General features: G+C 39.2%; 1 protein-coding gene across 1 annotated transcript in view; it reads left to right on the top strand.

Moving 5' to 3' along the window:
* ST6GAL2 (ST6 beta-galactosamide alpha-2,6-sialyltranferase 2) overlaps positions 1–12139 on the top strand; it is a 55567-nt gene extending 43428 nt beyond the window's left edge. The window contains exon 5 of the mRNA XM_006873041.1: positions 11871–12139. Within this exon, the coding sequence (XP_006873103.1) occupies positions 11871–12139 (269 nt within the window). The remainder of the gene's footprint in view (positions 1–11870) is intronic.
* Positions 12140–12814: the final 675 nt, after the last annotated feature.

Raw genomic sequence — 12814 nt, 5'->3', positions numbered from 1 at the left:
AACTTGACTCACCTATAAGAGGGACCCCCACCTTCCTGATCACTATGTGTGGATTGTAGCTAAGATCTTCAGTGCTGCAAAGAGCAGAACCAAATCTTGCCTCCTCCCCTCAACTAGATGTGTAACTTTGAACAACTTTTTAACGCCTCTAGAGCCCCGTTTTTCATATATAAATGAAGATAATAATAGTGTCTTTATCTTTGAATTATTGTTGTTTTTAAGTGAAGTTGCATAGGTTCCAACTCATAGTGACCCTATAAAGTGTTTCCAAGGAGCAGCTAGAGGGTGGGTTTGAGCCACCGACCTTGTGGTTAGCAGTACAATGCCTAGCCTATCGCACCACCCCACACAATAGCTAATAATTAAGCGTTTACTATTATTATGGTGTGTTGTTGTTGTTCAGTGCTGTTGAGTTGACTCTGACTCATAGAAATCCCATATATGATTTCCAAGAAGCTGCTGGTGAACTTGAATCGCCAACCTTGTGGTTTAAACCTACCTTGAAGTAGAGTGCACATCTTGTGGTGCCACACCAGGACCCCTGTTGTGGAGGGCCTCCCCTAAAACTATGCTCAGTCATATAAGACCATGTTCCCCAATGGAAGGGGACTATTCTTACACTCAGATAATTTAAATTAAAGTATTATAAAGCAAATAAATTAATAGAAAATCGGTGTATTAGGGTCTTCCTTTAATTATTGGACATTTCGTTTGTCTTAAATTATTTAATATGTTGTTGTTGTTGTTGTTGTTGTTGTTACGTGCTGTGGAGTCGGTTCCGACTCATAGTGACCCTGCACAGGGTTTCCGAGGTTGTTAATCTTTACGGGAGCAGAATGCCTCATCTTTCTCTTGCGGAACCGCCGGTAGTTTCGAACTGCTGACCTTACAGTTCGAAGCCCGATTCGTAACCACTACGCTACTATATTCATGCTCAGACCCACCAGCCACCCCTCAGAAACCCTCTACAGGGTTGCTATGAGTTGGAACCGACTCGCTGGCTCTTAACAACAGCAATAACAAATATGTACCTTAGTTAATTCTGTATTTGAACGTATATATTTTCCTTTTCTTTAAACTATTTTAAAGAACTAGTTTAGATGTTTTTCCAAAAGTATTAGTGCTGAAGCAAAGGAAATGCTATTTTAATAATTGTTGCTAAGTGCTTATGTCTTGCTTTCCCAAGTATTATCTAATTGAACTTCTTATCAGAGTTCATATCTGTCCAAATAGTTCAGAGAGTTATACTAGCAGACACGTTTGGGATGTACCATGCCTTCTCAGAGAAGCAATAAAGGGAGTATTGGGCTGTACATGCAGTGTTTAGAATGAAAAGAATATAACATGGATCAAATAATTTAGATGATCCCTAAGGACTTCACTATTTGCCAGTAATTTTTCATTGTATTAGGTTCCTTACCCATAGCCCATTGGGAGCTACTTATTCACTCCAGAGGAACATTTCTCTCTTTCATTCCAATTTGGATGTTATTTGATGCTATATATAAAAAACAAAACAAAACAAAAAACACCTTTTTGATTACACCATAGTCTAGCTGAGGATCAGGAATAATTTGCTTGGAATGCCATGGTTCATATTTGTTCCCATATTGGCAGGTATATATTTTAAGTGGTGAATAAACTCACTGTGCATCATAAATCCTGACTAGGTCAGTGCCACTAACATTCAGGAGGCTTTCTAGGCAAATCCTGGAGCTACTAGCTTGCATAGCAGAGCACATAGCCTGAAAACCAGAAGCCAAACAGCCTTATAGCAGCAGTTCTATGAAACATATACAAAACACCCACGTAAAAATTGTGCATAGAAAAAGATTCCCTGTCATAAACGCACACAAGAAAAGTAAACACACAGAAAATTGCTCACTCAGAATAACAAACTACATAGAAAATTGCTCACACTGAGAAATGCCCACTTAGAAAAATGCACACGTAGAAAAATTCTCAAAGTCACAATAATATTATAAACTAATAAATGCTAACTCGTACCCAAACCCAAATCTAAACTTTTAGCTTATGTTTTACAAGAGCATTTTCTGTGTGCGTATTTTTCCATGTGGCTGTTTTCCCTGTTACAATCATCTGGGCTCCCATTTTTCTTGGATTTATTTATAATAGTGGTTTTCTGTGTGCATAATTTTGATGTGGGCTTTTGTGTGTATGTGTGTGCATTTTCTGGTTAGGGCATGTTGTCATGTATCTAGTCATACATTAGTATAAAGGTGAAACTCATTTACACTGTAAAAATGACAAATTTAAAGTGTACAAACCACACCAGCTCCCCCCCCCCCTTTTCTAAAGGCAAGTATCTTTATGATAATGTTATAAGTAGTATTTTTGGAATTCACAGATGCAGACATAATTTCAGGCATATCTAATATATGTACAAGCACAATATGCTTAGAAACAAACTGTAACTTTCCTTCCCATTTCATATTGCACCTCATGTTCCAATATATATTCCAGACTCCGAACATAAATGCAAAATAATAAGCTATTTGATATCTTTATTTGTGATTGTATAAAATACATCATAGTTATATTGAGTAGTTGCATCTTTTTGCATTTCCCTGTAAATAATGAGCCTTGTATGTGTTATAGTTAAATTATACAATATAAATTAAACAAAACTGCCCTTCAAATATTATTATTTTATTATATGATTATATTTAATTTGGCAGATACTTCTTAAATTACTATTTTATCACATTGAGGTCACATTTCCAAGCCACCTTTTAATTAAAAATGTTTTCTGGAAATAATTTTAATATGTTTAGTTGTTGTTAATGTGTTGTCGAGTTGCTTCTGACTCATAGCATTTACAAGGAATGACGAGTGGATTTGAACCACCAACCTTGTGGTTAGTAGTCTAGTGCATCTCCTACAGCACCACATATTTCTAAAAATGTCAGTTTTGCTCTTTAAGAAAGTTTAAGTACAGCTATGGTGTTAGAGAAGAGTAATGAAAGTCCCATGGACTGCGTTGGTGCCAGAAGAACAAACAAATCTGTCTTGGAACAAGTGCAGCCAGAATGCTTCTTAGACGATAGAATGGTGAGACTTCATCTCTTGTTCTTTTTGGATGTGGAATCAGGAGGGTCCAGTCCTTGAAGAAGGATATCATGCGTGGTAGGTAAAGTAGCGGATCAAAGAAAGACGAAGACCCCAAATAAGGTGGACTGACACAGTGGCAGCCACAATGGATTTAAACTAGCAAGTGTGAGGTGATGCAGGTTCACACAGCGCTTCGTTCTGTTGGGCACAGGGTCACTGTGAGTCAGAACTAACTTAACAGCACCTAACAAGTATAGGTATCATGGTTTTTTATTTTATGTTTGAATTTATAGACAAAATGCAAAAGAGTTGCTAAATTTCTGTTAGAGTAGCATATTCAGTAAACTTAGCTTTTCACCTATTTTCATTTAGGAAAATATTGACAATGTCATATGTTGGTCAGAATAAAATTAAAGTAGCATCCAAAACCTCTAAGAATAATAAAATATTCTTCCTAATGAAAATATTCTTTCATTAAATGGGAATAAATAGCTCTGGACATAAAGGAGAATATAATGTAAATCACAGGAAAAAACACTCAAATCATTTCTAATGAACTCATGAACATAAACCATATGTAAAATAAATTAGCAATTTCTGCAAATGGCCAACATTCACAAAAGAGTTGTTAGAATGAATATGGCGCTGTGGGCTAATGCATCAGACTGCAAAGTCATTTGAACTGCAAGGTAGGTGGTTCAAGCTCACCAGCTGCTCCTTGGAAACCCTCTACAGGGTTGCTATGGGTCAGAATCAACTCAATGGCACTTAATAACAACAATTAATATAAAATTTACCATAATCTGAACGTGAGTTCAAGTTAGCTTTTTACCCAGGTTTTGGAGCAAATTGCTGTTGTTGTTAAGTGCTGTCGAGTCGGTTCCGATCCATAGCGACCCTGTACAGGGTTTCCGAGGGTGTAAATCTTTACAGGAGTAGAAAGCCTCATCTTTCTCCTGTGGAGCGGCTGGTAGTTTCAAACCGCTGACCTTAAGGTTCGCAGCCCGATTCGTAACCACTACGCTACCAGAGCAAATAGGCATCCATATTTGCTGGCTTATGTAAAGTGATATTTAATTAAGACCAGTCAGAATACTTTTTAATTGGTCTGTTAATTATATTGCATTATATCGTATTTTTAAACATGCATTTTGACAGATGAATAATACCTGTTGAGTCTTTTAATAATGCCCATAAATATTAATACTTTTTTTCTTCAAATGGGTCCCTAGTATGGGCTCATTTGTTAAAAAACTGGCCAAGTGAAAAACTTAACGTTAATTGAAATATGTTTCAAATTTTGAACATCTAACTAAATAACTGCCCATTTGATTGGTTTGGAAAACTACATTTAAAAACTCCTAAACATTCATCTGCCTATTAAAAAGTCATTCTCAGTGTTATTGAAAATAGTACAACTTTTATTAATGATGAAAGCAGTTAAGTTTTGGTAGCCCATAAATAAACACAGAAAGTCCCTCAAGTGAGTTTTATAAAAATTTCATACTGAATAGCATAGTATTAGATGATTTATAATTTTGCTTTTTAGGTAATCTTGATCAAACATGAGAAAGATAATAAAAGAAAAAAAAATCAGTAACAGTTTTAGCATAAACAACTGTGAATTCCCCATGCTGGTCTGGCATGAGGAAATGATTCTGAAGTCATGTCATTCTTTAAATGTGTTCATATGTGGCACCTGTACAGGGACGAGGGACATAGTAGACTGTCTGTTGGCAAGGATGGATCTTGGCTGGTGTTTGGGAACTTGGATTTGGGAGGAGGGCTACCATGTAAATGATAAAAGTAATTCACCTATACTGTTTACTTAATGCTGCATGTTGAATATTGTCTTTCTTCCTGAGAGTTGGAGCTTCAGTGCATGCCAAGCAGAGACTGCCCATGTGAACAAACCCCAGTGAAAACCTTTTGTACTGATTCTCTAGTGAGGTTCCCTGATGGGCAACATTTCATTCATGTTGTCACACTTGATGGAAGAGAAATTAAGTTTGTATGACTGACTCCCCTGGGTGAGGATTCTGTAAACATGCACCTGCTTTCCCCTTGGCTTCTTTTGATTTTTAATGTTATTGCCGTAATAAATTATAAGCAGCGGTCCAACTATATAAGGAAACGTGCGACTCCTCTCAGTTTGGAATCATTGAGTCTGAGGGTGGTCTGGGGGCCCTCTCGACACAAAACCTTACTAGTGGTAGTTCAGGTACCATCTGGGATCCTGGTGTTATCTTACTTCATTTGTGAATGGCAGTCTGAATCTAAAATTAATTTATCGGTGTAATAATGGCCTTAAGAAAATTAAAAATCAAAGTCTATATATGCCAAGTGAATGGATCAGACTGACAGAAACAAGTTTAAAATATTAAGAAATATTCTCCTTTTGGACTATAAGTCCTCTTGTCCACTATTCACATATACCCAACAAGTTGAAAATTAAATGTGTCCTTCCTTTTGAATGTACCTTCCTACAAATATTATATCTATATTGCAGCTCACTGCCATTGAAACATTTAGGGCTGATTTTTATAGTTTCATGTTCATTTGATAGTCAAACATGATGTCAGTCCCAACTCATAGTGACCCTGCACAGGGTTTCCAAGGCTGGAAATCTTTACGGGAGCAGAATGCCTCATCTTTCTCCCACAAAACCGCTGGTAGTTTTGAACTGATGGCCTTGAAGTTGGAAGCCCAACTTGTAACCACTATGCTACCAGAGCTCCTTAAATATTCAAAAAGTTTAGAAACTCTTATAGCAATCTGATTATGTGATCATTGTTTGAGCAATTTATTATTATAGTATTTTACAAAAGTATTGGTCTGTTCTGCACTTCGGTGTTTTTTAAACACAGTCCCTCACCACAGATAATTTTGAAATGCTTTTTTAAATGCAGATTCTACATCCTGACACAAGTCAAAGGAATCCACATGCTTGAGAAAAGGGATAAGTCCCAGGAATCTGCATTCTAACAATTTATCCATGATTTTCTGTTTTTCTTTCTACTGCAATTTGAGAACTGCTGTTAATGGGGTAGAGCCAACTATGACTAAGTTAGTTCTCTAACTATGACTTGAGTTAACCTTTCACAGAGTCCTCTGCCCTGGTGGCATAACAGCTAAGCACTTACCTACTAAGTGAAAAGCGGGCAGTTCAAACCCACCATGTAGCTTTGCAGGAGACAAACCTGTTGTTTTGCTCTTGTCAAGATTACAACCAAAAACACCTTATGGGGCAGCTCTACTATGTCACCTAGGGTCATTGTGAGTCACCCACCACCACCTTTTATAAACCATCTACTCTAAGACCCACAGTGATGTGAAGATGAGAGTTTGTACACAACTCTTGGTTAGGGTGCTGGAGAAACCATGTGGGAACCATGTCTGACTTCCCCTGGCTTTACAAGGGGAAAAGAAAATCAGCTCAAGGCTGATTTCCATGAAACAGAGGTCAGACATGCTTCTACTCTACAACTTAGGTAGGTTTCATGGGCTAAATGGGACAGAGAGAAATAGTGATGTATGCTCAACCTTGGAACAACAGGGCTGTGTGATACACAGATCAAGGCATAGTCTGAATGGGTAAAAGAGTAGAAATAATGTTAGGATGCTTGACTGTCTTATGAATATTGGTTTCCCTTGGCTATTATTATAAAATAGATACTCAAGTGGGATAAAAAGAAATTTTGGGAAATATCATTAATGAAATTTTGTAAGCCTGTCTTTAGCCTGTAACTCATTAGAATACTTAAATTGGGTTCTAGAACTTGCCCAGTGAAATAGGCTTCTTAGGGAGCCTTTGTAGTGTATAGGACCTTAAGTGGAATCCTGAGCCCCATCCAGAACCTTCTGAGGTGGGACATTACCACTTGAAAGGACATGCAGACCAGCCTGCAGCAGCTAGAGAAACAGAAGATACTTCTTGAAAGAAAGACCAACAGGGGAAAAAAAAAAAAAAAAATGTCAGTCTGAATGGCTTCTACAAGGATAAGCAAGTTGTTCGCTGGAGAGCCATCAAGACAAACAATCAAGTCCCTCAAAACAGTCCCCCCTCCAAGCCTGAAACTCAAAGGGATCACACGAGCAGCCATATAAGCTTGCTGGTGACATAGCCACAGAGGGCTAGAGCTGATAGTGGAGCATCCAGCTGATAAGAAGTGAGAGGAGATGCCTCAAAACACCCAAACTTGCAGATAGTACCCATTTGACCTTGCTTGAAGATTACCAGTTGACTAAATGCAGATTTAAAAACTTAATAAAGGAAACAAGTGTAAATTGCCACAATTTGAGGAACTTGACCTATACTTACAGATGTAGTAGCTCAAAATACCAACTGAGAGGAAAGGAGTCTTTATTCTACCCCCTCTGTGTGCAGGGTTGATAGGGACAGGCAACTTAGACATTGGCTACGTAAAATGGGGGGTACAAAGGCACGAAATGACTGACCTACAAGTTTTCAAGAGGGAGTTTAGTTTAAGAATGTGCCAGGGAAGTTAGAATCCTCACTGAATAGTTTTCATCTTGTCTAGATGGGGATACGGTTCTTATAATTCAATAGTGAGTAAATATTATCATGACTAATTACAACTGTCACAACTGTAAAGGTAGAAGTTTTGTAACATAAAGGGGGTTAGTTAATCTTACATTTCAGGAACAGAGAACTCTAGGACCATCAGGGGAGAAGAACATGAGTGGAATGTGGGACCCTATCCAGAGAAGCAGCGACACCAGAGTTGGAGACAGAGATGGGACATGGAGAGAAAGAGCAACTGAAGACTCTTGGAAAGAGAAAGGCTGTGTGCTGGCAGGGTTGCAGAATGTGCCTTTGGTTTATGAAATATATGATTATATATTTCTGAGTGTTTTGGTGTACAATCCCCACTCTCCCTCCCCCCCCCCCCAAATATAAAAGAAAAAAACGCAAGGGAATAGAAGTAAATACTGTTGAATGATGATGCACGGAGGAGGTTGTAATCATTGCAATGAAACAATAAGTGTAAAACCAGCTTTCTCCCATGTAAACTATCACCCAATTCACAATAAAAACATAAAAACAAACCAAACAACCGCCATCTAGACAGACCATATATATAGGGAGATTTATTGCTTGTTTCAGGTTTAAAGTGTGACTAGTATTGAATTGAACAGTATAGTATTGAATTAGGAGTCCTGGTGTGGCGTTGTAGGTTAATGCGCCAGACTGCAAAACCATTTAAACTGCAAGATCGATGGTTCAAGCTCACCAGCTGCTCCTCAGAAACCTATACAGGGTCACTATGGGTTGGAACTGACTCAATGGCACTTAACAACAACAGTATTGAATTAGGAGTCTTAGTAAGTAGAGAATACCATAAAAAATGTTTATCTATGCTTTATTTACTATGCGAAGGCTTTCGATTGTGTGGATCATGACAAGCTATGGACAACATTGAGAAGTATGAGTATTCCAGAACACTTAATTGTACATCTGAGAAATCTGTACATAGACCAAGAAGCAGTTGTTCGAACAGAGCATGGGAACACTGAATATTTTAAAATTGGGAAAGGTGTGCGACAAGGTTGTGTTATTTCACCATACTTATTCAACCTGTATGCTGAGCAAATGATACAAGAAGCTGGGTTCTATGAAGAAAAACTTGGTGTCAGGATTGGAGGAAGACTCATTAACAACCTGCGATATGCCTATGATACAACCTTGTTTGCTGAAAGTGAAGAGGACTTGAAACATTTACTTGTGAAGATCAAAGAGCACAGCCTTCGGTATGGATTGCATCTCAATGTCAAGAAAACAAAAATCCTCACCACTGGACCAATAAACAACATTCTTATCAACGGAGAAAAGATTGAAGTTGTCAAGGACTTCATTCTTCTTGGATCAACTATCAACACTCGCAGAAGCAGCAGACAAGAGATGAGACAACGTATTCCATTGGGCAAATCTGCTGCACAGGAACTTTTTAAAGTATTGAAGAGCAGAGAAGTCAGCTTGAGGACTAAGGTGCACCTGACCCAAGTCATGGTATTTTCAATAGCCTCATATGGATACGAAAGCTGGACAATGAATAAGGAAGGTCACAGAAGAAGTGATGCCTTTGATTTGTGGTGTTGGAGGAGAATACTGAAAGTGCCATGGACTGCCAAAAGAACTAATAGATCTGTTTTGGAAGAAGTGCATCCAGAGTGCTCCTTGGAGGCCAAGATGGCTAAGCTTCATCTCTCATACTTTGGACATATTGTCCGGAGAGAACAATCGTTGGAGAAGGATGTCATGCTGGGTAAGGTGGAGGGTCAGAGAAAAAGGGGAAGACCCCTAACAAGATGGATTGGCCAGGTGGCATCATTGATGGACTCAAGAGTGGCAGCGGTAGTGAGGTTGGCCCAGGATCGGACATTGTTTCATTCTGCTGTGCATGGGGTCGCTATGAGTCGGTTCTGACTCTGTGGTACCTGACAACAACAACAAAGTGTGGTACTGTGGGTTAATATGCTGGATTGCAAAGTTGACAGTTCTAGTTCACCAGCCACTCCTTGGAAATCCTATACAGGGTCTCTATGGATCAGAACTGACTCCACAGTACTTAACAACCAAACACTAAATTAAACTCTCCCTGAGCAGAAGGCTTTCTCCATCACTCTCTCAATTCTTACCCATGATTTTGCAGTGAGGAGGTGAGTTTTCATGGAAAAGTCGTTGTTTATCAGCACGAAGGTGTTTTCTTTATCATCTGTGCTGTATGCTCATATGCTGGTCTCCATGTTGCCCAGAGTCCAGGAAGCGCAGCTTCTCCTGGGGACTTTCTGGAAGAACATGCTGATCCCTCATTGGTCTTTTTTAGCTCCTCCTGTATCACCATCTCTTTAGCACAAGAGAGGGGCCACAGTGAATCTAGTAGGTCTACAGTGGGAGAGCAGGAAGCCCTGATGAAATGGGTCAGAAAAGTAAGGAAATTCTGCTAACTTCAACTTTTGACATGTTTCTTATAAAAGACTTCATAGAATATAGAATTTAAACTTGATTATCCATTTTCATTTACTCAGGGACATGTTTTCGTCTCAGCCACAACACTGTTTCTTGTCTCTAAATTCACAGGCAAACTCTTCTTTCCTTTGTTATCTTCTGGAATAGCATCCCTTCTCCTGGTTCCCTGCACTCCTTGTCTACTAGGCAGCACCAGTGCCTTCTCTGGAAAGTGTCCTGAGTCTTCCAGGCAAAATGAGGGTCCTTCTCTCTTCTAACTCCTCTTATACAGGGATTTCCCTAGTCCTGGCATATTCATGATATAAACACAGTTTATTAATTAGGGAATGTGACTGTCTTCTGTAGATAAATATTGGTAATAATGGGAAGTATGTATTTTTTAATTATGAGTTCATAATTGAGATAGGCTTTGTTTTCAATGTCATTGGTTAGTGGTGGTGCTAGGAAAAGAAAGTCCTTTATCCTGGATCAAGAACACAATATATCCAGTACTTATTAGGTTATAGATGTCTATTTTAAACATTAAACAGGATGGCCAGACTTCGTCTCTTATACTTCAGACATATTGTCAGAGGGGACCAGTCCCTGCAGAAGGATACCATGTTTGGTAAAGTGGAGGGTCAAAGAAAAAGAGGAAGACCCCCAACGAGATGGATTGGCACAGAGGCAGCGGCGATGGGCTCAAATGTGAGGTTGGTGCAGGATGAGGCAGTGTTTCATTCTGTTGTGCATGGGGTTGCTCTGAGTTGGCTCCCACTCAGTGGCACCTAACAACAACAAATTTGAAACATTAAAAAAAAGACAACTGTCGTAATGATGAGAAAAATAATTTGATTAATATAAATTAAACTCTGTCTCTCTTAGCTCCATTTCTTTCCATTTAGCTGTATGGCTCTATAGGATAAGCATTGGACTGGGAACTGCAAGGTTGACAGTTCAAACCTAAAAGTCACTCTTGGAAATCCTGCACAGGGTCACTATGAGTCAGAACCAACACACAGCACAAAACAATAACAATACTATTCCATTATACAGTTCAGTCTTACAGTTCTTCAAACAACTCTTTACAATCAATTTATAATGATCAAACAACTCATACTCAAGTTTTTAATAACATCTGTTTCCTTGAAACACAATCTTACTATAGTAAAGCAACTGACTCATACAAACCCTCCATAGGGTTTCTGAGGATCAGTTAGTGTTTGAATCACCAACCTTGGAATTCAAATTGACCTTGTGGTCCAGTGCATTAACCTACAGCACCACAGCAGAACTCCAGCTAAGACTGTACTTCCAGATTAATATGATTGTATAATAGAACTGTGAATCAGGTTGGCCATTATATAGAGTTGGACATAATATTGTTACTTGGATTGTAAATGTGGTACTCACTAGATAATGGTTTTCAGGTCTCCTGAAGGTTAGTGTTGTCTTGTCATTGCAGGATCTTTGCTCACAGTAATCAGTTTTGCAAGTGACTTCTGGCATGGTGCTGTAGGGTCAGCACTGGACTGACCACAAGTCAGCAGTTCAACCCCACCAGCTGCTCCTCAGAAACCCTATACAGAGTTGCTATGAGTCGGAACCAACTCGATGCCACTTAGCAACAGCAACAACATATATGGTGTTACATCCTAATATGACCCAATTTTCCCATGAGCTGCATCAACATACACGATGGAAGCTGTAATATTGCAGGTTTGAAGAGAACAAGAAAACAAATAGAAAACGAGGTGCCACCTGCCTCAGTCGTTCCTAACCGCCGCTCAAGAAAGTAACAGTAATAATAGTTTTCATTTTATTTCAGGGATCCTCATCATGATGTCCATGTGCAGAGAGGTGCATGTGTATGAGTATATCCCATCCCTCCGCCAGACGGAACTTTGTCACTATCACGAGCTGTACTATGATGCAGCCTGCACACTCGGGGCTTACCACCCATTGCTCTACGAGAAACTTCTGGTGCAGCGCATGAACATGGGGGTCCAGGAGGATCTGCATCGGAAGGGGAAGGTGACCCTTCCTGGGCTCTGGGCCATAAACTGCCCTGTACCCAACCACATCCCAGACTCTTAACAAGGTGACTTTGGGAATCAACGTGCAATAAGGTACAACTGCCGTTCTCATGTCACGAGAGAATACTTGAAGACAGATTTTAGACAATAGTCTTGAGTCTTTCAACTGTAATTTAAGGGTGGCCACAGAATTCTTCTCTTCCTAAGCCATTGAGTATTTATTACTGCTTTAAATATAGAAAAGGAATTTAAAAAATAACCTCGAGAAAGATGCAAAAAATGAGTAGCTATAAAGAAAACAAATGTATAACCTTGGGTATGACTCCTCCAAACCTATTAACCCTTTCTATGTCACATGTCCCCATTATCAGGGTTGTTTTCAACTCTAGGTGTCGGGGTATACCTGAAATCATGAGATGATTTATACCTCGAAACAGCCACGTCGAAGTTTGTTATCTATTGCCTTGAGTGTGCCCCTTACATATCCATTCATCGGCAAATACGTGGACTTGATGCCGAATGTCTGGTTTATCTCTTAGATATGTTTTTAACAGCAAAACTCCTCCACATACCCAACAGGGTGCACATGCTTCCAAACCATTGCATTGGCCATCTCTACTTCTCTTTCTTACTTTGAGTGCTTTGCTCTTTGCTTATCAGAACACATTTCTAAACCCATAAAACATCGATCTTGAGCGGTCCAAGAAAAAGCCAACCATTGGATAGCTCCAGCTTT

The sequence above is a fragment of the Chrysochloris asiatica genome, unplaced genomic scaffold, assembly GCF_000296735.1.
Source record: "Chrysochloris asiatica unplaced genomic scaffold, ChrAsi1.0 scaffold00220, whole genome shotgun sequence".
In the NCBI taxonomy this organism is placed as follows: Eukaryota; Metazoa; Chordata; class Mammalia; order Afrosoricida; family Chrysochloridae; genus Chrysochloris; species Chrysochloris asiatica.
This window is presented reverse-complemented; position numbering and strand designations above follow the sequence as displayed.